This window comes from Ctenopharyngodon idella, chromosome 19 (assembly GCF_019924925.1).
Source record: "Ctenopharyngodon idella isolate HZGC_01 chromosome 19, HZGC01, whole genome shotgun sequence".
Classification (NCBI taxonomy): domain Eukaryota; kingdom Metazoa; phylum Chordata; class Actinopteri; order Cypriniformes; family Xenocyprididae; genus Ctenopharyngodon; species Ctenopharyngodon idella.
In genome coordinates, this window is record NC_067238.1 from 12774461 (window position 1) to 12798702 (window position 24242).

The following is a 24242-nucleotide window of genomic DNA, read 5'->3' on the forward strand; positions in this document are numbered from 1 at the left end:
ACTGGGATTCATCCGTGAAGAGAACACCTCTCCAAAGTGCCAGACGCCATTGAATGTGAGCATCTGCCCACTCAAGTCGGTTACGACGACGAACTGCAGTCAGGTTGAGACCCCGATGAGGACAAGCATGCAGATGAGCTTCCCTGAGATGGTTTCTGATAGTTTGTGCAGAAATTCTTTGGTTATGCAAACCGATTGTTGCAGCAGCTGTTTGGGTGGCTGGTCTCAGACGATCTTGGAGGTGAAGATGCTAGATGTGGAGGTCCTGGGCTGGTGTGGTTACACGTGGTCTGCGGTTGTGAGGCCGGTTGGATGTACTGCCAAATTCTCTGAAATGCCTTTGGAGACGGCTTATAGTAGAGAAATGAACATTCAATTCACGGGCAACAGCTCTGGTGGACATTCCTGCAGTTAGCATGCCAATTGCACGCTCCCTCAAAACTCGCGATATCTGTGGCATTGTGCTGTGTGATAAAACTGCACATTTGTGGCACACCTGTGCAATAATCATGCTGTCTAATCAGCATCTTGATATGCCACACCTGTGAGGTGGATGGATTATCTCAGCAAAGGAGAAGTGCTCACTAACACAGATTTAGACAGATTTGTGAACAATATTGAGAGAAATAGGCCTTTTATGTACATAGAAAAAGTCTTAGATCTTTGAGTTCAGCTCATGAAAAATGGGGGCAAAAACAAAAGCGTTGCGTTTATAATTTTGTTCAATGTAGTTTTATTTTACATACGTACAGTATTATACATATTATTGAGAGTCTTTTTAAAACATTTTTGAGTAAATCAAAAATAGGTTCAGCTGCTTGCTAGCAATGTTGACAGATATTGGTGCAAACAGCATTGTTATTACTTTAAAGGGGGAAAATGAAGTATGTATTTTTAATAAAGCAGTATGTTGTACTTTGTAAGACAATTTCTAATGCTGCCAAGACCTTTCAGAGTCAATTCACCAATACAAAAATTCATCAAATGAAGCTCATATACAGAATCATTACAACATAAGCTTGTTAAGGAATAAATACAAGAGCAGTAGGAAATTGTGCAGTTCTATTTCTCAATTAAGGAAGAGATAAAGCACAGTGGTAGTCCGACCCAGAGAACAGTCTACAATGAATGCAGAAGTCAAAAGCAGCACGAATGATATTGACACCATCTGATCTGGGGTGCAACCAGCATCTCTCAGACATCTCCAGACTGTCAAATTTTTTAGAATTAATTTAATTCCTGGTAGTTCTGGGGTCACTGGGATTGGACGGTGGGCAGAGGACGTCTGAAGAGCAAGATATGTGGTTCTATAAAGAAAAGAAGTCATGAACATTCAGTGACGACAGGAATATTTGAGCAAGTTCTTGACATCTACTACACACACACACATACCGGGCTGATGGATCATGTAATGCACCCATCCTTGACTCTGCTGAACACCCAGGTTTCTCCATTCAGTCTCTGACATGAGATGAGTCTTGGGAACTCTTTTAGCAATATCCTTAGGAAGCATGACATGCCTAATGGAAGACAACATATTATACTTCATCCTCATTATAAATCTCTGTAGAGGACGTCATTTTAACAGCTCAGAAAATACACTGGGGTATCTTATTATACTTTTCTAAATAATCAAAACTGAATGCAAACTAATTTATCTTAGGTTCATCTCATTTTGTGATACAACAGATGGCTAGCCCTTTCATGCATAGAGGTCACTACAGTGGACAGCTAATTCAAAAGCCATTTTCTTACATATACACTGCCCGGCCAAAAACAAAATAGTCGCTGTTTGGATTTTAATAGGCAAATACTTAATCTATGAATGGATAATTTTTAGTGATTATTATGTTTCTAGCATGTTAGATGTTTGGCAACGGTTCTTTTAACCCTACCAGATGGAGTGTGTAGCTTTTCATTTCTTAAACTACCATGTAGGAAGACACATCATGGCCATATTCCAGGATGACAATGTCAAGATTCATCAGGGTTAAAATGGTGAAAGAATGGTTCAGAGAGCATGAAGAATCATTTTCACACATGAACTGGCACCTCAGTCCTGACCTTAACCTCAGTGTAAGTTTTTGGGATGTGCTGGAGTAGACTTTACAGTGCTCACCTCATGCATTGTCAATACAAGATCTTGACCAAAAATTGTTGCACCTCTTGATGGAAATAAATGTTGTGATGTTATTTATCTTATCTTACACTGAGGTTAAGGTCTGGACTTAGAGGTGCCAGTTCATGTGTGAAAATGATTCTTCATGCTCTCTGAACCATTCTTTCACTTGACATTGTCATCCTGGAACATGGCCATGATGTGTCTTCCTACATGGTAGTTTAAGAAATAAAAGCTATACTATTTGTCTATTAAAGTCCAAACAGCGACTTTTTTTTTTGCCGGGAAGTGTACGTGGGTTTTCTTAGCATAGTTGCACATCAAACACTACAGTGGACCATTGTGCATTGTCCTATACACTGCCACCAAGTGGCAAGCCTTTATATGTGGAATTTCTTTTTTCTCCAAACCAAGATGGCAGACAGCCAGTCACAAATAACAAGTTGCTCCAGAATATCAATCTGTTCTTTCTATCCTATGAGACTATTGCAGATTAAAAAAAAATTAATAAAAAATGTTGTAACATCTAAGGAGTCATATCATTGTTAAATTTTTGATTGGGATGAAATTCTGATTAATCAGAGATATTTTATGGAATCACATCCTCTTGTTCTGATATCAAAGACAAGTGACATTTAACTTGAATGAAGTTCTTCTCTGTCCGCAAACTCAAGTGTGTTTGCAATAATTTAAGCTGTATTATACTTTTGTATACATTTTATAGTTTTCACATTTTATATAGTTTTACTCATTGGTTTGTTAAACACAGTATTGCTGTGCTATTACTGTATTAAGTTTAAAACAGCATCTCTTCAGTTAAGCATAAACGCATACTGCTAATAAGGGTAAATTATGAAAATATATGAAAACCTCTTTGTAAAACGTGTAAAAAAACATGAATGTGTATGTGTGGAAAAAAAAAAAAAAAAAAAAAAAAAGTTTTTCATGCCCTAGGAGCAATAAAAACGCATAGGAAAAAAAATCCTAACTGCGGTCATCATAATTCATGCATGAAAGGGTTAAGCAGCTGAACATTATTATTACTATTATTTGTACATATGCAGCACTGCTGTCTCTGGGACTCCACAACATAAAACAATAATTGTAAACTAAATATTGCCTACCTGTACTCGAATTTGTCGTCGTCATATTTGTCAGAGTAATAAATCTGCTTGTGGGACATGGCGTGTTGTTGTTTCTGGATAATAAACAAATGGAATAACTGACATGTCATAAACTTGATTTACATAGTTTATGTATAATCAACTAATACTTGTCTTAGCCTTAAACATTTTTAGGACAAAAGTAGATACCAGTTTTATTTCTCAATAAATGTAGAGATTTTATTAATACAGGCATCAATCAGATTGTTCCCTCCAGTGCTGCTAGCTGCTCATACCACTATAGCTAATGAACGCAACCACAAATCCAACATTTATCCTGGATTAGTATATTCATACCACTTACTGTTTCTTATTTCTTGTAAATGTAACAATTGTGGCGTTTACGTCAGCAAACAGTCCTTTCGCTTTTTTCAAACGCAATTAGCAAAAACAACCACCGCTTACGTTTCACTGGCGCTTAAACTTCCCTCTCAGCGATTTCTAAGCCCACCCATAAGCGTTCGAATGTTTACAAGTCATTTCTTATTGGTCAAGGTGTAAGGACGTCACTAAGACGTTGGGCTATGTCAGTGATTACGTTTCGCAAATAAAAGTCTCTACGGTCACTTTACTATTCTGACCTGATTCTAAATTAAACGCTTGCCTCTTTATCTGTTTTTTCTCCGTATAACCTATTTTTTAAATATATTTTTTGTAGTGTACATAATTGCTATTTATTTGTACTGTTGTTATAACGACAAAAAATAAATAAATTATTACGAATTATCGTTGTGCATGTCGTCAGGGATCTCTAGATGGCAGTAAAACCTAGTCTATGAAAATATCAGACGAGATAAATTTAGCACTAATTTATTGCTGCTTTTCGAGTGAAGTAATTGCTTTTGCTGTGTATATTTATCCATTTCAATGCACTTGAATAATTGATAAAAAAATATTTTTCACCTCTCAAACAAGGAACCTGGCGATTCACGAATTATGTTAAGATTTGTTATGTATCCATGCATTTGTATCTTGCTATCCACGCAGGAGTCAAACAAATTCACAATAATGATGATTATCAGTTTGACTGTGATGTACAGTGTTCGTGTATAATGTATTTGTCTTTCATATTGGTTGCTAATCTATTGATAAAATGTCTGTTGTCTGCAAATGCAAGAATATTTTTTTGGATAATGTATGAAATGGCAACAACATTTCTAAAGCATATAGGAAAAGAAACTAGGCTGTTTTCTATTCAATTATGGGCTATAATACTTTACAATACTATACGATACTATGATAAACATGAAGCTTCTGCCCTTTGGGGGATGCAAAAAAAATCGTAATCCTAACCAAGGCCTAAACCAAATCAACCTAAAGACAGTGAAATATGAGATCCTGGAAGGATAAAAATACAAAACGACTATACATGCATAATATGCAATCATAATGTTTTTGTTTTTCTTAGAGTTTAATATAAAAAGCTAATTCTCACCAGACCTATTCATGCAAGCATAACAATATAACCAAAGAAGACGAAAAATCATTTTCCTGTCCATTGTTATCACTGTTATCTGCCAAGACCTGGCCATACTCGATCGATGACGGGAAGTTAAGGCGCTTCATCTGGAGCGAGGATAGTCGGGAATCTCAAAAAACAGGTAAACAAAATCACTGTCCGTGCATGAAAATACACAATCCGAAAATAATACACACGTACATAAAAATGCATGATCATAAAGACATAATGTGGCATCCATGTGAGGTTATTTATAAACAGGTAAATGTTGCCGTGCACATGCAGTGGCCTGCGCTTAAATGACCCTCGCGACGGGGCAGCACGGACCCCGCCGTCATGACAGAACAAACCCAAAAATACACCTCATATATCTGTTTATCAGCCCACGAGCTCTTTATTTATCATTCTATAAACACCAAAACCGCAACTAAGGGACTAAATGTGACAAAAGCCCTTCAATGGTACCATAAGCGATTCAGTTTCGGTCCCCATATGTAGTTAGCCAGGTCAGATGCAGATTTTAGCCGTTCTCAAGCAATTGTGTGTGTCGTCTATATACCAAATTGATCTCTGTAACGTGCTTAATGGTTACTGAATCATTACCTTTCTTTATTGGCCGATAAAGTGTTTATGCAGTGTTTTTATTTATTTTAAGAGGGCTTGTTTGGATTCTCTTGTTGATACCATAGCAGCTGTAGCGTGCTAAACAGGCTCTGTTACCTGTAAATAAACCATTGTTAAGCAAGGGAAAAATGGGTGTTGGATCATAATATTACCATTTATATGTTGAAAATATATTTATTTATATATCGCATAAGTGAATATGTTTTCCAGTTCAGCCGTCAATGCTAAGTTTATACAGAACAATTACGTGGCTGTTAGCCAAAGCTAACAAAAGCCGTTCGATGTCATTTTGCTGTAGCGCGATGTATTTATATATAAGGTAATGTATATATTTTTTTATTGTTGTCGAAGTAAAGAACGGGCTATTATTAAAACAACAGAATGCATGTGGCTAAAGGCATTGTCAATTTTACCTAATTGGTACCTCAGCTCGAAACAGTTTCTATTAGGATTACAAATAGTTGGAATGTTTTAATGATGTATGTTTGTGCAAAAAGGACATTTTTATACAAACCAGAATCACCTTATGAAACTGGATGACTTGCTATGAGATATTGTTAAAAGATATAACACATTACCCCCTGCCTGCTTGAAAGACACCATTGAATCACACTGTGATTTGTATGAACAGTATTAAATTTCCTTTTTAAATAGAAAATAATGTAAACACAGTACTTAATGGGATAGTTTACCCAAAATTGAATATTATGTAATCGTTCCAAACATGTGTGACCACCTTCTGCGAAACACAAAAGAAGATATTTTGAAGAATGTTGGCAACCAAACTGTTTTGGTGACCATTGACTTCCATTATTTATATGTTCCACAGAAGAAAGAAAATCATACAGGTTTGGAACGACATGAGGGTGAGTAAATGATGACAGAATTTAAAATTTTGATCAACTATCCATTTAATGCAATTCTTATCACAAACTTTTTTCAGACATTTTATTTGTGTTCTAGGATTGAGTCCACTGACCCGGGATGGGGGACATGAAAACCCCCGATTTCGATGACCTATTGGCAGCGTTTGACATTCCTGACATTGATGCCAAAGAGGCTATCCAGTCTGCACCGGATGAGGTAGAGGGGCATCAAGGAGCAGGCGGAGGATCGCTCATAAAGTCTGGTGATACTTCAGTAGGTGGAAGTTCAGCCATAAGATCACCCAGCCCATCCTCGGATTCTCAGAGTGACCCTTCTATTGTTAGCGTGATTGTAAAGAACCGTGTTCGCCCTGAGCCCTTTGATGGTGGTGACAACTCAGTACCAGACCCACTCAACCATAATGGATTTGTGTCATCTGGTGGGTCAGTACATATGTCGCAGGCCCGTTGCCAGCCGAATGGGGAGCAGTGGCCCATATGCAGCTCAAAGACAATTCCAGAGACCGCAGGATCTGTCCTTGGATCTTCTGGCAGTTCCAAACAGGGCAGCAACATCTTTAATAAGCTGAAGCCTTTAATGGCACAAGGTGCTGGAGACTCTGTCGGAAGGGCCCGGAAAATGCAGCTTCTGCAACAGCAGCATATGCAGCAGGAGATGAACATAGAAGGTGCAGACAAGGCGAAAGCTCCTGCAGTTCCTAGTGGGGCAAGTGGAGCAGCATCTCCTTTCTTTCCCCCACCCAAACCACTTCTTTCCACTCCCTCCACAACTACATCCTCCTCTCCGTCATCGTCCTCTCCCTCAGTTGGGTCCAGAGTTTCTGGGGCTGTGGCATCGTCTCCGCTTGCTACATCTCTAACAGAGCCATTTAACGGAACACCACGTCTTAGTTCGTCTGCTTTCAGACGCATAGATTCAGATGAAGAGGACTCAGATCCTGATTCTGGAGGATCTCTAGTCATCCACGAGAGTCCGGACTCGCCCACTCCTCCGAAACTGTCTCGCAGGCTGAGGTCACCTCCAGAAAATTCACAGTCTCCTTCTCTCCCTCCTTCGACGTCCATATCACCAAGCGCTTACCCCAAACCAGGTGACATCCCCTTGGCATCACCTGCTTCTCCTCGAGCTCAACAGAACTGGCTTTCAGCACCAGTCCAAACAGGAACCGGAAAGAGTTTACCCCAAGAGGAGCGAAACCCAGAGCATGTGATTGAAGAACGAGACTCGCCGGAGAGCCCTGAGCCTGAGATGCCCAAGTCCTCCATGCCAACGTCTGCAGTTACCAAAAGATCATGCAGCCCAGCAGTGGCATCTTCATCACCATCTGCTGCCCTTCGAGAACCTAAGGAAGAAGAAGAGGAGATGGAAGTAGACAAAGGGTCTACAGAGAATGGAAAAGATGTGGCCAATGTGGATGGTAAGGACGGTGGGAAAAGGGATGGAGAAAAAATGGAGGTAGATACTGCGCAATCCCTACCAGCAGACACTGGCTCGTCACCAAGCACAGGTGGCAAAGCTGTAGCTGGCAGCAATGTTCCCTCCAGACCACTTAAAGTCCGCATCAAGACCATTAAGACATCTACAGGAGGCATCACCCGCACGGTTACCCGAGTAGCAGGTAAGGGAGGTGCTGCCAATGCAGGCAAAGATGCAAGTAAATCCCAAACAGGAAATAGAGCCAGCCCTGCGAAAGGCGCCAGAAAAAATGACGCCACTGCTGGTCAAGTGGTAAAAAGCTCAACCCTACCAGTATCCACTCTAGAAGCCAGTAGTGCCATGTTAGCAGCAGCCAGCAAGGTCCAAAACAAAATGACAGTGCAGTCTGATAAAATGAAAGTTTCTGCCACAGCAGTAAGCATCACAAAAGCCACCACTTTACCAGTCGCACCAGCTGTCGGCGGAATAAGCGTGCGCCCTACAGTCACCAAAACCGCCAATGGAGGTACTGTGCCATGTAAACCAGCGTCTATCGTCAACAGCACAGGTGCTGTTATTTCCCGTAGCCAGTCCAGCCTGGTTGAGGCTTTCAACAAGATCCTGAATAGCAAGAACCTGCTGCCCAGCTACCGTCCGGACCTCTCGACCCCGCCACCCCCTGAATGGGGTCTTCCTATGCCTGCTGCTGGCTACCGATGCTTGGAGTGTGGAGATTCTTTCGCTTTGGAGCGCAGCCTGGCACGACACTACGACCGGCGCTCTTTGAGAATAGAAGTGACATGTAATCACTGCGCAAAGCGGCTGGCTTTCTTCAATAAATGCAGCCTGCTGCTACATGCTCGGGAACACAAGGAACGAGGCCTTGTTATGCAGTGCTCACATTTGGTTATGAGACCAGTTACAGTGGAGCAGATGATTGGCCAGCAAGACACTACTCCCATTGGTAAGTTATGAAAAAAAAATAGTTTTTGTGAAGATTTGAATAGGACTTCTTCAGCTTGTTATTGAACAGTAAATGTTCTTGTTCCTTTAGGTATGCTCTCTCCATCGCTGTCCTCTCCACCTCTGACATCCTCCACCACCCCAACAGGGACAACCACTCTACCATCCACTTCCAGTCCACTGAAGGATTCCCCCTCGCCAGGCACAGCTTCAACCCAGCCCAGCCCTGCCCGCCGTGGACCCCAGAGTCCCCAGGCCCTGATGCCGCTGCCCTGCAAGAAAGGAGAGGCCCTGCAATATCACAACTTCAAGTGTCCTGAATGCCAAGCCCAATTTTCAAGCAAGGCTGAATTAGTGACCCATTTCCAGCAAATCAGAGCTACTCCTAACTCAGTAAGTTGCAAAATTGTAAACACAATGATTTTCTTTCTGGTGTCTTTTTTTTTATTTTATTTTTTATTTTTTTACATGCCCTACCAGCATTTCTACTTACTCCATCACAAAATTATATTTTAATTTGAATTTTGTAAAATGTTTTGGTATCTGTCAGAAATACATTTTATATATAAAATAAAATATAAACATAATATAAAATATTAAAAGTAATTCATATTTATATCAATTATATAAAAAAATAATATAATTATATTATTTAAAATATTTAAAATGTGTGTATATGTGTAATATATATATATATATTTATATTTACTAAAAAAAATTATATATATATATATAATTTTTTTTTAGTAAATAACATTTATTTCTGACAGATATAAAAGTGTGTGCTGTCAGTCGATTAAAAAAATTAACTAATCACATTTTTCTGTAATTAATTGTGATTAATTTAATCTCCAAATTAATGTAGAAACAACATAAAGACAGTATATTTTATATATTTGTTTAATGGCATATTTTTATGAATGAAGGTCAGTATCACCGATTCCAATACTAATTGGACTGATGTCTCTATGAAATTGATTTTTTTTCTTAATTTTAGCCATTAATTATAGCCATTCATTCAACATTACAGTATAATTGAAAGCTATCAAAGATAAAAGATTAAACATAATTATGTGATATTAACTATAAGAAAGATTTATGCACACGTTTGTTAGAAAATGAAGGTGTATGGTGCAATCAATGCTGATTTGATTGATGTTTCTATCACCATTACCAAGTCAGTTTTGTAATTTCAAAAAGCCTCATCTATGTTAGCCAACTTGGTGACTTATTTAAAACAACAGAATTCAACAGCCATGTTCAATAAATCACAGAAGACCAAATAATAGTCATTGCAACAAATTGTTGCATTCAGTGTGACTCTGTAAATTGTTGCATAAGAAATTTGCATTCAATGTTTATTTTTGATGAAATGTGAATTTACATAAGAATTTGTTTACGATCAATTTACACATTCTACTTGCGTTTCTTAAATAGGGCCCAAAATCATTGTATAAGCTAGAAAATTACTTTATTTACTAATTCCTTAATGTTGCCCCTGCTGTTTGTTTTTTTTATTTCAGACTTGTATGCTTTGCTCTCCCCCCATGATGCTGCCTAACTGGTGCAGTGTGTCGGCCCATCAGCGGATCCATAAGCACCGCGCACCCCATGTGTGCCCAGAATGTGGTGGCACTGCCCGCCAGGCCACATTTCAAACCCATCTTGAAGAGTCCTGCTTGCACTTTGCCAGGCGCATCGGCTACAGGTTCCTGGCTATCAATTTTCTATCCGTGTTTTATAATATTGCAGGCAGTTTCCTTTTGAGATTTCCTGCAAGGAATTAAAAAAAATTGCCTACTTACACTTGCACATGCTCAAATCTACTTCCTTTATTTCCAGGTGCTCCAGTTGTCAAGTTGTGTTCGGAGGTTTGAATTCCATCAAGTCCCACATTCAGACAGCTCACTGTGAGGTGTTTCATAAGTGCCCCAATTGCCCGATGGCCTTCAAATCTGCGCAGAGTGCCCAGGGGCACATCACTTCCCAGCATCCCGCCCTCACAGCTGCACAGGCTAAGTAGGTTGAACACACAGCTTTTCATGATTAGCCATGGATGTGAAATATTTTAATGTTAAAAATAAATTACTTAAACATATAAACTCTGATCCTCCTTATATTCTTAAACTCGTTCTACAGGATGATCTACAAGTGTGTCATGTGTGACACTGTGTTCACCCAGAAACCTTTGCTCTACATGCATTTTGACACTCACCTGGCCAAACAGAAGGTGCATGTGTTCAAATGTCCAGACTGCACTAAACTTTATGCCCAGAAAGGCTCCATGATGGAACACATCAAGGTAGATATATTAACAATAATAATAAAAGTTTGTGATCTAGTTTATTATTATTGTTGTCATTAAACAAGGCATTTAAGGATATTAATTGATTAAAGGGTTAGTTCACCCAAAATGAAAATTGTCCCATAATTGACTCACTCTCAAGCCATCCTATGTGTATATGACTTTCTTCTTCCAGTCAAACACAGTCAGGAGTTCCGAGCTTTATAATGGGAGTGATTAGTAACCAATATTTTGAAGCCCAAAAAAGCACATCCACCCATCATAAAAGTAATCCATATGGCTCCAGGGGGTTAATAAAGGCCCTCTGAAGCAAGTTTTTGTAAGAAAAATATCCATATTTATAACTTTATAGACTATAATCACTAGCTTCCGGTAACATCCGTTCGCACGTTCACAAGAGAGTTGAGTTCCGAGTAAGCTTAGGTGAGAGTAGACGGCTCTCGCGGTTCAAACAAATAGAGCTGGGCAACACTCAAGCTCCTCCATCTTTAAAAATTCTCGATTTAGACTTCTAACTCGTGACTGGTGTTTTGTTTTGCTATATCCTCTGCGCTTCCGCGTTCGTCAGTAAGTCATGTGTAAGGTCAAATTTCACTCTTCCGCCGGAATCGATTCACTTACAGAAGCCAATGATTCTAGTTTATAAAGTTATGGATATTTTTCTAACAAAATGCATTGCTTCATTCAGAAGGCCTTTATTAATGCCCTGGAGTCATATGGATTACTTTTATGAAGGGTGGATGCACTTTTTTGGGCTTCAAAATCTCAGTTACTATTCACTCCCATTATAGAAAGTCATATACACCTAGGATGGCTTGAGGGTGAGTAAATTATGGGATAATTTCTATATTTGGGTGAACTAACCCTTTAAGCTTTAAAAATTAATGAATTGTTATTTTGCCTTTTGTGTTACCCATTTTTTTCACTTCCCCTAAAGAATGTGGTGTCAGCAAAGGCATACAGAAAATCTCTTGGTTTAGCCTTTACAGAGTGATTTCTGTGTATCACCTTGTCTAAAGCTCATACCAAGTACAAAAGCCACCTCAGTGTGATTTGTCTTATTTTCCTTTCTGTCTCGCTCATGCTTTTGACCAGAGCTGTCTTTCAATATTTCCCTTTAGACTGCTCATAGAGGCCTGACTGTCAAAGCAGAGACTCCGCCCACCACCTCATCTCCTGTCTCAGCTCCTGCCAACAACTCCACGTCTAAACCCAAACCAGCCGAAAACAATTCAGATGAGTTGAGCCAGGGACAGGGAGAGGAGGAAGAAGAGGGGGAAGAAGAGGAGGGAGAACAGGAAGGGGAGGAGAGAGAAGAGGAAGAAGAGGATGAGAATGAGGAGGAAGAGCAGCCGAGCTCTCCAGAGAGCGGGAATATGGAGTGGAGGTGCAGGGAGTGCAAGAAACGCTTTGCAGAGAGAGAGGATTACATCGACCACATGAAGAATGACCACGGCACGGTTGGTACTCTTAAAAACATACACGGAGCAATCACAAAAAAATGCAAGCACAGAAGTTATTATATATTTTATCTAAGAGATATATTTTATAATAAATGTGTGACTCTATTATATACTTCTGTGCTTGCGTTTTCTTGTAATTGATGATATTTATTTAAAAATATATATATTTGTTTTATATTTGGGTCAATGATGTGATGGTCATTTTTTTGTCCAAAGGCCTTAATAATAAAAAACAAATATATGACATCCAAAGTATGTAAGATAGTACAACTAGATCTCTTTTATTGAATCCAAAAGGTTTTAATTCTATTTTTCTACATATAAAGGTATTTTGAAGATTTTGAAGTGTCAAAAGGTCATTCGGTTTAACCGTCCAAAGGCCAACACAGCCATTTCATTTGTGATTAAAATATCTTAAAATGTTAGAATAAATATATTTTTTATTCTGGCATGATTTTATAACATCATATATCAACATAGTGCAAAATGGTATTAAAATTTTGTGTAGAAGTCGTTGCTTTGTTATGAGAAAGAATGTCTGAATTTCATTGATGTCATTCGGAGTAACCAATATAAAGGGACCATTTTGGATCAAATCATGTTGTCAATATCATGTGACACGATGTGACATCATTCAGACACCTGCAAAGGACCACATGGTCATGAAGCAAAGTAACTAACTCTCTTTTAACTCTTTGAATAATTCATGTTTTCACTTGCTCATACGCATGTCCTGAAACATCAGGTCATTTGGTACAACCGCTATAAAACATGGAAAATGATGTAATATTTTAAAAACTTGTACTAAATATAAAATGTTTGATTGTCCTTTTGCTAGCTAGCTAGATATCAGTCATTCAGTAAAACCGAAATTTTGGTTAAACCAAATGACATTTTTGGTGACACGTTTTGTCCATCTTTAAAAAAAAAATGACAAAAGCAGTGTTAATTGATTATAAAAACCACATAATCTCATTGTTAACACTTAATAAAACTTCAAAATTAATTATATCTCCATTATGTTTTTTTACACTTTTAAAAACCTTATTTGTCAATGACCCATGTCCAAAACATGAAGAGATTTGCGTTTTTTAATTTATTTGCCATTTGTTTACTTAAAATAAAAACGTTAATTCTTCGCATTTGTTTTATGCCTCCTTTTTTTTATTTTTTTTATTTCTTCCTCTAGTTAATGAAGAAGTTCCCCTGTAGATTATGTGAGCGTTCGTTCAGCTCAGCCAACAGCCTTCGTCGACATGTCAGAATAATACATGAGGGCGTCAAGAGAGTCTTCCACTGCCCGTGAGTCAAATATTCAACAACCACCAATTTTTTTGAATCCTTTCCTTCCTAAAATGATTCTTTATTTGATTATTTATCTCTTCTAATTCTGTACATGTTGTTCTCTTCAGGCACTGCTCAGAGGGCAAGCGTACATTCAGTAGTCGTCTGATTTTGGAGAAGCACATTCGGGTCAGACATGGCATTAGAGCGCGACAAACAACAGACAGACCGGTCAGTTTAAACACTCTAACTCTTTACAGTTTACTATATTTAATTATCCACATATTCATTTTAATTTCCTCTCTCAGAGCGCTCCAAACACCAGAAAGCGTTCACTTCCAGGTGACGGGGCGGGCAGTTCATCTGAGCTTGACAATGAGGGCGGAGCTCCAGCTGCAGGGGGCGGCGCCGATACAGATGACGTCACGGGAGAGGACGCCTCGGGTCCAGTGAAGAGAACTCGAGCTTCTGAAAACCGACCGGTCGATCAAGAGGAAGACGACGGCACGTTCCGTTGCACACCCTGCGGCTTCACCACCCAGGATTGGGATGAGTTTCAGCGCCACATTCCCGTCCACTGTGATGCGGAGAACGCGTCTCAGCAGTGCCTGCAATGCGGAGCCTGCTTCGCCTCGGCCGGCTCTCTCAGCCGACACAAATTCATCACGCACCGCTTGCGCCAAGGTCAGCATGATGGTCGTGGTGGAAACGCATCACCTGGCGCATCTCCACAGGACGGATCGCCGTCCTCACCTAAAGCGGGCGAGGAGGGGGACGGAGGGGTGAGCTGCAGGGTGTGCGGCCGGCGCTTCGACAAAACCTCGGACCTTAACACACACTTCCGCACGCATGGCATGGCCTTCATCACGGCACACAGGACCGACAAGCCCTAGTAGAACGAGTAAGATGGGAAAAAGCAAAGAAAGGAAAAGCCATTGCAAAACAGGACACTGCTTTTAACCAGCCAATAAGACGAGTTTAAAAATAATGCATATGATTTGGAAAATTTAACCTGTCATTATGATTGTGATCTGTCTTCCGAAATACAAAGATATTAAAGTTATTTCCCCCTTCCCTCCAATCGATCCCTGTTTGTAACATCCTCAGCCTTTTAAATAAATTTACACAAGGTCAAATTGTATCTCAGACAGGCTTTATATTGCTCAAAAACGACTTTACATCTAGAGCAATTTGGTGTCTGCTGGGTTTTGCGGAGCTGAGCATCAGTCCACAAAAGCATTAAAGCAAAAAGGGTGCTAGTGAAGGTTTTTTTAACAAATAAAGGAAAACACTGACTTTTAAATGTAACGATATTGTACAGACATTGTAGTACTGATATTTATTTATATTAAAGCATTCATCAGTCTTTTGATAATCATTGAGAACGAAAAAGTTTCATTTGTGCAAGGAGAACAGATATATGAGGTCAAAAATGGATTGTAAAGTTTAAATAGTCAAAAAAGGTCAATATAAGTAAACATGGATACATTTCAATCACAGATACACTTGAGCACATTTTATATGTGTATAAATGCAGTACATCAGTTTGATATGGTTGTTGCATTTGGAAATGTGAATAAGTTCAGTCTTTGTATTTTTTTTTCTTTAGCTGAAAGGCGAAATTGAAATACTACTAGTGAAAGTTTGTGTTTGGGACCTGATGTAATTTTTACGATTGAAAAATCGACACTGAGTTTGAAGGATTGCTTGTGTGTTTTATGGCAAATTATGTACAAATATGAATGTTGTTTGTGTATTTTTTTCTTTGATAAGAGTCTTTTCTATCAGAAAGTTCTGTGCTTGTCGAAAATCACATTTCTTAAAAATAATATTGTGATCGTGTGAATCATCTGTGTGAGTGTGACTTTCTATCCCTCCAGTAATAGATGTATACGTCCCATACATAGTCTATAGACAGCCATCTTATTCTGTGATGACCTGCCTGTTTCACTGCCGTACATCTGTGTCAGTTCTCTTTCTAAATAAAACAGTAAATTGGTACGGTACAGAGCATGGTGTCCTTAATGATTTATGTCCCGGTGCATGCTGGGAACACTTAATAATAGTGAAATGTACAGAGTTTAATATCAATATTAGCAAAAACATTGAATGCAATGCAATTACTGATGAAAATACATTTAAAATGTTTATGTGCATACATTTTTAAGTAGAAAATTTATAGATAGAACTTCACAGTAAGGTCTCATTTGTCTGTGCATTAAGTAATACTCAGAGTTTATACATTTTTGTTAACGTTAGTAGTATTTATACGTTAGTTCACAGTGCATTGATGTTAGTTAATTGTTAAAATGATTAATCGTAACATAAAACCAAATATTGTACAGTTTTACTGCTTCATTGGAGCTGGAATTGAGTATGTTTGATTTTGCTTAAACAAAATATGAAGTAGTCTTTACTGCACCACAATTCAACAGTATATATTGTATAGATATTTTGCTACATTGTTTTAAATAGTAACGTTTTTAAGACATTAGCGAGCCTTCAGGATTTTACAAAGTCATTGTTGATATATTTGATTATAAACCTACAAAAAAATCCTAAATTACTAGACATGATATAGAAGACCCCAATAAGGTCATGTAGTTCATAAAACTTTCCCAGACATTATTGTGATAATGATTATGCTTCAAAAAAAGAAGTTATAATTAAATACATTTAATATATAAATAATAACAATTCAGATTCCATCATGTGTTTGACAGATTATTTTCACTTTAGCTTATGTATGTTGAGGTTAAGGAAAAGATCCCGTCCTTGCCATTTTCTTTAATGGTGTCAAACTTTGGATGCACACCCTCTAACTCCACAGTTTTCTGGACCATCACTGTCGGGCCTTCAGGATCCATTGGCTCTGGATGATGTACTCCGATCAGCAGCTCGTAAAGTAACGAACCCAGAAGAGCACCTACACACGTTACAATCAACGGTACCCACCACCATCCATGTCCAGCTCTGACAAGCAAGAAGTCTCATGTTAGTGTCCAAAAGTTTTGTTTTTGTTTTTTTGCATATATATATATATATATATATATATATATATATATACACACTATATTGCCAAAAGTTTTGGGACGCCTGCCTTTACGTTCACATGAACTTTAGTGACATCCCATTCTTAATCCGTAGGGTTTAATGGAGTTGGCCCACCCTTTGCAGCTATAACAGCCTCAACTCTTCTGGGAAGGCTTTCCACAGGGTTTAGGAGTGTGTTCATGGGAATTTTTGACCATTCTTCTAGAAGTGCATTTTTGAGGTCAGGCAGTGATGTTAGCGAGAAGGCCTGACTCGCAGTCTCCGCTCTAATTCATCCCAAAGGTGTTCTATCGGGTTGAGGTCAGGACTCTGTGCAGGCCAGTCAAGTTCCTCCACACCAAACTCGCTCATCCATGTCTTTATGGACCTTGCTTTGTGCTCTGGTGCGCAGTCATGTTGGAACAGGAAGGGGCCATCCCCAAACTGTTCCCACAAAGTTGGGAGCATGAAATTGTCCAAAATGTCTTGGTATGCTGAAGCATTAAGAGTTCCTTTCACTGGAACTAAGGGGCCAAGCCCAACCCCTGAAAAACAACCCCACACCATAATCACCCCTCCACTAAACTTTACACTTGGCACAATGCAGTCAGGCAAGTACTGTTCTCCTGGCAACCGCCAAACCCAGACTCGTTCATTGGATTGCCAGACGGAGAAGCGTGATTCGTCACTCCAGAGAACACGTCTCCACTGCTCTAGAGTCCAGTGGTGGTGTGCTTTACACCACTGCATCCAACGCTTTGTATTGCGCTTGGTGATGTAAGGCTTGGATGCAGCTGCTCGGCCATGGAAACCCATTCCATGAAGTTCTCTACGCACTGTTCTTGAGCTAATCTGAAGGCCACACGAAGTTTGGAGGTCTGTAGCTATTGACTCTGCAGAAAGTTGGCGACTTCTGCGTACTGTGCGCCTCAGTATGCGCTGATCCTGCTCTGTGATTTTACGTGGCCTACCACTTCGTGGCTGAGTTGCTGTTGTTCCCAATTGCTTCCACTTTGTTATGATACCACTAACAGTTGACCGTGGAATATTTAGTAGTGAGGAAATTTCACGAATGGACTTATTGCACAGGTGGCAACCTATCACGGTACTATGCTTGAATTCACTGAGCTCCTGAAAGCGACCCATTCTTTCACAAATGTTTGTAGAAGTAGTCTGCATGCCTAGGTGCTTGATTTTATACACCTGTGGCCATGGAAGTGATTGGAACACCTGAATTCAATGATTTGGAGGGGTGTCCCAATACTTTTGGTAATATAGTGTATATATACACTACTGTTCAAAAGTTTAGGGACTATATGATTTTTTATTTTTTAATTAAAAGGGCTATTTAATATTACTTTTATCCGGCGAAGATATATTAAACATTTATTAGACGTTATTAGACATTTTTAATGTTACAAAAGATTTCTATTTCAAATAAATACAAAGTTCTGTCAAGAAACTCTAGGTGGCAGAGTTAACTCAATCTGCTTGCAATCACATTGATCTCTATAGGGCACAGCTGTGTCAGTAGCCAATGAGCTCGCTGCTCAATCTTCAAGTACTTGTTTAGTGTCTGCTGTAGCAGTTTGCAGTGCACTTTCAGAAAACCGCCACCTTCCCTCGCCCTCTGTGTGTGTTACACTGACCTGAACACCTCGTCTCCCCAGCCTGCAATGTAAGAGAAGAGTCTTGGTCCAAAGTCTCGTGCTGGGTTGATGGCATATCCGCTGTTAGATCCCATCGAAATGCCGATCACCAGGACAACTGCTCCTACCAGGACAGGCTCCAGACCAGGAGGAGCTGGTGTGTTATGAGGGTCTCCCAATGCAAGAACACATACTAGCAGAGCGGCTGTGCCAATTATCTGCAGGACAAGCTCAAGTTAATGCTGTGACTGTCTACACAGCTCACTTTAGATCAAACTCTTAAGTGAATTCTTTTTAAAGCCTTGTTAATGACATATTTTTGACAATTTTAAGGTTCCAAAAGGGGGTTTTCACTGCAGAAAATCTAAAGAATGTTTTTCACTATGAAGAACCTTTTGTGCACTGGAAAGTTCCATGAATGCTAAAGGTTCTTAATTGTACAATCAATAGCAAAAAAGAGCCTTTATGTTTGAGCGCACTACACTTCAGGGACAAGAAATCTCAACAATGGTAACACATATTCACGACAAATTATATTATATACAATTCTGGACTTTTACCCCCGGTTTCACAGACAAAGCTTAAGCTAGTCCTAGACTAAAATGCATGTTTGAGCTGTTTTAACTGAAAGTCGAACTGACATACCTTAAAATAAATCAGTGCCTTGTTTTGTCTCACCAGTAATGTTTTTTTCTGGTGTACGTTTATAAAAGCTACTTAAATATCCTAATTGAACTAAGGTTTAATCCTGGCTTAGGCTAAGCCCTGTCTGTGAAACCGGGCCCTTGAGTATTTGGACCCAAACCTTGTCAGAACTCAGTCAATTGCAATGCTAGAATAACATCACCACCACAATAGCTTTAAACAGAAACAGAATTCCATGAAGTGAGCTGAACAGTTTTTTTCCTGATTCAGCCAAACGGAGGTCAGGGTGATCCTGGTGTCATGACCCCTGAGGTCATTTATCTACTCAAACTACTTCAAATGAACAATCATCTTTTTAAAGGTGTATAGAAATGCATTACTAAGTGTTCTGCTAATATATACTGGCATTGGAACATATTACCTCTATTTATGTTAAACTCCCATGGACTGAAATCTCAGGATATCAATAATAATTAGCAGTGTCAGCATCTTAATTGTATGTGAATTAGCTAATTACGAAAACTCTTACAAATGTATGTCTTAAAAATAGTTGTGAAAATCTTACATATAGCTTTAAACAGTAAAATACAAAGGTCTAAGCCAGACAAGGCCAGAAAACTCCAAGAGGATGGACCTTGGTGAAATGTGGACCTCTACTCTGTGTAGATGCCACATTCGACCACTCCAGACACATCAACGCATCTGTTGTCTTGGATCAGTTAACATGACCCTGTTCATCTCTCACACTAACAAATCAATGAATTTTAATAGAAAATGTCACTGAATTGTGCAGAATATTGTGGTGTGTGTTTTTACGTACAACTCAATATGCAGAATTATCACATTAATGCTGTGAAAATCATCTGCTAATGTCTTTTGCAGATATAGATATTCATACATGTGAATAACTGGGTTGCAGATTCAACTTATATGCGATTGTTCATGGACTGGATTTGACCATTCCAATATGGCAGACTGTTTACATATAGAAGCCCACAGAAATAGACACTAATGAGGCATCTATATATCAATAGGTGCATCCCAATTTGCATACTTATGCACTATTCTATGCCGTTTAGTAGTATAAATAGTATGAGTAGTGTGTTCACACTTCATGCCTCACATGCTTTAGATTTGTGTACGTAGATGCCACATTCAACTGCTCCAGATATGTCGGCGCGCCCGCCATCTTGGAATAGTCTTAGCGTTTTAAACAATAAATTTGCTTGTTTCATTTATTACTGACCTGGTCTACCACTCCCCCCCATAGACTCAAGTAGTCTGCTGGGTAAGTTGAGAAGATGCCAGCTGTGGCAGTGGCACCACTAACTGTCAGATGCCCTTCAGTGAAATCCATTATGGCATCTGAACAAAATACATGAATAAGTGTCTTCATTTGGATCTACTTACTGTACTGTATGTTTAGAGATTATAGACCAAGATCCACTCACCATAGTACTGAAGAGCAACAGTTGCTGCAGCCAGAAATGCACCTAATAGCTGCGACCACACATAGAAAGGAAGACGAGTCCAGGAGAACCTGCCCAGGGCACACAGGCTGAGAGAAACAGCTGGATTCAGGTGAGCTCCTTAAACAGATGAGAAATATTTTAATATACATGGATATAGTTACTATACACAGCTGCACTGGAGAGTTTATACCTGATACCCCTTTTGCAATATAGATTCCAAATGTGGTGCCCAATGCAAATCCGAGGTTGATTGACAGGTACTCTCCCTTAGTGTTTTTAGAGGTCGTCACCTGGGCAACTGAGCCACACCCAAAAAGCTGAAGTGTAGAGAGAGTGAAGTCAAGAATTTTTAAAGAAATAATCTGGTGTGAATGTCAGCGTGATGTCTGTTATAAAAAGCTTTATGGCACAATGAGATTGTTGTGCATTATGGTAACTGCAGTTCCTGAGATGTGTGCAAAAGATTATTAAGTACAACCCGAATTCCAGAAAAGTTGGGATGTTTTTTAAATTTGAATAAAATGAAAACTAAAAGACTTTCAAATCACATGAGCCAATATTTTATTCACAATAGAACATAGATAACATAAATTTTTAAATGGAGAAATTTTACAATTTTATGCACAAAATGAGCTCATTTCAAATTTGATGCCTGCTACAGGTCTCAAAATAGTTGGGATGGGGGCATGTTTACCATGGTGAAGCATCTCCTCTTCTTTTCAAAACAGTTTGAAGATGTCTGGGCATCGAGGTTATGAGTTTCTGGAGTTTTGGTGTAAATTTGGTCAAATTCTTGTCTGATATAGGTTTCCAGCTGCTGAAGAGTTCGTGGTCGTCTTTGACGTATTTTTCTCTATAGGTGAAAGATCTGGACTGCAGGCAGGCCAATTCAGCACCCGGACTCTTCTACGACGAAGCCATGCTGTTGTAATAGCTGCAGTATGTGGTTTTGCATTGTCCTGCTGAAATACACAAGGCCTTCTCTAAAAATAGATGTATACCTTTATATACCTTTCAGCATTCATAGTGCCTTCCAAAACATGCAAGCTGCCCATACCGTATGCACTTATGCACCCCCATACCATCAGAGATGCTGGCTTTTGAACTGAACGCTGATAACACACTGGAAGGTCTCCCTCCTCTTTAGCCCGGAGGACATGGCGTCCGTGATTTCCAACAAGAATGTCAAATTTGTCTGACCATAGAACACTTTTCCACTTTGAAACAGTCCATTTTAAATGAGCCTTGGCCCACAGGACACGACAGCGCTTCTGGACCATGTTCACATATGGCTTCCTTTTTGCATGATAGAGCTTTAGTTGGCATCTGCAGATGGCACGGTGGATTGTGTTAACCGACAGTAGTTTCTGGAAGTATTCCTGGGCCCATTTAGTAATGTAATTGACACAATCATGCCGATGAGTGATGCAAGTGTCGTCTGAGGGCCTGAAGACCACGGGCATCTAATAAAGGTCTTCGACCTTGTCCCTTACGCACAGAGATTTCTCCAGTTTCTCTGAATCTTTTGATGATGTTATGCACTGTAGATGATGAGATTTGCAGAGCCTTTGCAATTTGACGTTGAGGAACATTGTTTTCCACAATCTTTTTACGCACTCTTTCACAGATTGGAGAGCCTCTGCCCATCTTTACTTCTAAGAGAGTCTGCCTCTCTAAGACATTCCTTTTATAGCTAATCATGTTACAGACCTGATATCAATTAACTTAATTAGTTGCTAGATGTTCTTCCAGCTAAATCTTTTCAAAATGTCTTGCTTTTTCAGCCATTTGTTGCCCCATGCAAACTTTTTTGAGACCTGTAGCAGGCATCAAATTTGAAATTGGCTCATTTAGTGGATAAAAGTGTAAAATTTGTCCGTTTATCTATGTTCTATTGTGAATAAAATATTGTCTCATGTGATTTGAAAGTCTTTTAGTTTTCATTTTATTCAAATTTAAAAAACATCCCAACTTTTCTGGAATTCGGGTTGTAGTTCAAAGTCTTTAAAGTTTGACCTCAGAATATTGGTGATATTCTTTGCACATGTGCTACTGAATAGATGTAATGTGCACAAGTCAATACATTTCAATAGATAATAGGCTATTATGAAGATAAAAATTTGTTTTATGCTTTACCATTTACATTTGAAGGTAGACATACATATACATTAAGAGAAATAAAACTTTACAGTAAGATTCCTTTTGTTACATTAGTAAACTATATTTGTTAACATGAACTAACAAGGAAAATACTTATAAAGAATTTATTAACCTTAGTTCATATTAATTTCAAAAGTTTGTATATGTTAATATTATTTAATGGACCTAAAATATCTAACAACTGTTGTATTTTTGTTAACTAATGTTATCAAATATTAATAAATAATGTAGCATTGCTTGTTGTTAACGTTACAAATAATTATGAAAGTAATGGCATGTAACACTGAATTAAACATGCAATTTTAAAGACTGAAATAGTATTTTCTTGTAAAAATGTATGCCAATAATCTGTTTTATTTACAACAAAAGTGTTGGCCTCATTTTGAGACCTCATTTCCATATTAGAGATTCAGATATGAAGATTACAGACTTACTATTAAAACATAGACTCCGAAACATTCAGCCAGACATTCTCTGACCAAGCTGCTCTTGATTCGGCATCTCCTCAGCAGACGATCCATTATTTCTGCCCTCTTTACCTTCTGTGTTTTTCTGTTCGTTTACAATAGGAGTAAAAGTAGGCCAGGAGATTCGGGACTCCAGACAGATGATTCTCAGGGCTCCATTGAGAAGATTTCTAATGATAAGACCCAGTCAACACATTGGAGAAAGCATAGTCTTCCGATTAGATAATTATCACACCAGACTATCTGTTGTGGTTAAAGTGTGTTATACGTGTACGTCTGGGGAAGGAATGACAATTACATGCAGTACATTGCCCTTTTGTGTAATAAAACAACGAATAGTTTATTGTTAACTTTTATCTGTTTTGCACTGCTCGCATTTTCAAGACTGCATAAATCATCTACTATTTAAATCAAAGGAAAAAGTTATATCCTTTGCCAATTAATGCAAAATACCTTCAACATTTTTAGAAATGTGTGTCTATATATAGAGTAAAACAGAAAGTGCTATGTTTTCAACTAAATCATTTATCCATTAACCAATATCTGAAGACAACCATTTTTGTTATCTCATAACTAGCATTCATAAGCACATAAGCATAATTATCTCTCATGTATATTTTACCATTTAATTAAATGGTACATTTGTTCTCAGGCCCCATTTCCTCTGTGTTTTTCTTAATGAACGAGTTTTCTAGTCAGTTAAGCAAACCTACGCTAGTTGACATCTGGCCATGTAAATGTTTGATCCTGATGTCCACGATTGGTCCAGAACAGTTAATGTGTCCATGCAGCGGTTCTCAATGTTCCCATTATTTTTATGACGTCATTTTTAGGACTAAAATTTTGCCTACATTTCTGACATGAAAAAACAGTGGCCCAAAAACATCATTTGGACACTTTCTACACTGGTTACTCTGCAGGTTTAAAAAAAAAAAAAATAAATAAATAAATAAATAAAATCACCAAAATGGCTCAGAAAAGTCAGTTTTGAGGTTATCTTATGTCTCTAGTGCCTTAGCTTCTATGTACTTAGGAGGAGATAATCATTAGATAACGGAGTATAAAGTCAATCTCCATAAAGTTGATGTCACTCGTGTCTCACTAGATAAAGATCAAACTGGGCGCAAAGCTA

The 24242-nt window shown here is 38.6% G+C and overlaps 3 protein-coding genes and 1 non-coding gene across 7 annotated transcripts; 2 read left to right on the forward strand and 2 right to left on the reverse strand.

Moving 5' to 3' along the window:
* Nucleotides 1–709: 709 nt before the first annotated feature.
* Nucleotides 710–3753, reverse strand: cks1b (CDC28 protein kinase regulatory subunit 1B). 2 transcript variants are annotated; one of them, XM_051872142.1, is made up of 4 exons: nt 3587–3753; nt 3244–3317; nt 1393–1520; nt 710–1307 (listed from the first exon to the last, which is right to left on the reverse strand). In XM_051872142.1, the coding sequence occupies exons 2-4, from the start codon at nt 3300–3302 to the stop codon at nt 1255–1257; spliced, it is 240 nt and encodes a 79-aa protein (XP_051728102.1). In that variant the 5' UTR covers nt 3303–3317; nt 3587–3753; the 3' UTR covers nt 710–1254. The 2 variants fall into 2 exon arrangements, with proteins under 2 accessions (XP_051728102.1, XP_051728104.1); XM_051872144.1 differs by having other exon boundaries at nt 3688–3731.
* Nucleotides 3754–4764: 1011 nt separating this feature from the next.
* Nucleotides 4765–15690, forward strand: znf687b (zinc finger protein 687b). 2 transcript variants are annotated; one of them, XM_051872075.1, is made up of 11 exons: nt 4765–4883; nt 6195–6231; nt 6329–8633; nt 8724–9025; nt 10156–10340; nt 10475–10651; nt 10772–10934; nt 12059–12397; nt 13590–13702; nt 13813–13915; nt 13993–15690. In XM_051872075.1, the coding sequence occupies exons 3-11, from the start codon at nt 6350–6352 to the stop codon at nt 14575–14577; spliced, it is 4251 nt and encodes a 1416-aa protein (XP_051728035.1). In that variant the 5' UTR covers nt 4765–4883; nt 6195–6231; nt 6329–6349; the 3' UTR covers nt 14578–15690. The 2 variants fall into 2 exon arrangements, with proteins under 2 accessions (XP_051728035.1, XP_051728037.1); XM_051872077.1 differs by lacking the exon at nt 6195–6231 and having other exon boundaries at nt 4799–4883.
* Nucleotides 10292–23377, reverse strand: aqp10b (aquaporin 10b). Of its 2 annotated transcripts, none has more exons than XM_051872129.1 (6): nt 23078–23377; nt 20674–20800; nt 20463–20600; nt 20258–20376; nt 18367–18584; nt 10292–10405 (listed from the first exon to the last, which is right to left on the reverse strand). In XM_051872129.1, exons 1-6 carry the CDS (start codon nt 23162–23164, stop codon nt 10360–10362), a joined length of 735 nt encoding a protein of 244 aa, XP_051728089.1. In that variant the 5' UTR covers nt 23165–23377; the 3' UTR covers nt 10292–10359. The 2 variants fall into 2 exon arrangements, with proteins under 2 accessions (XP_051728089.1, XP_051728088.1); XM_051872128.1 differs by lacking the exon at nt 10292–10405 and adding an exon at nt 15840–16657.
* LOC127501729 (small nucleolar RNA SNORA13) lies at nt 11836–11974 on the forward strand. The gene has a single exon (XR_007926709.1). It is a non-coding gene; the product is annotated as a small nucleolar RNA SNORA13 (small nucleolar RNA).
* Nucleotides 23378–24242: the final 865 nt, after the last annotated feature.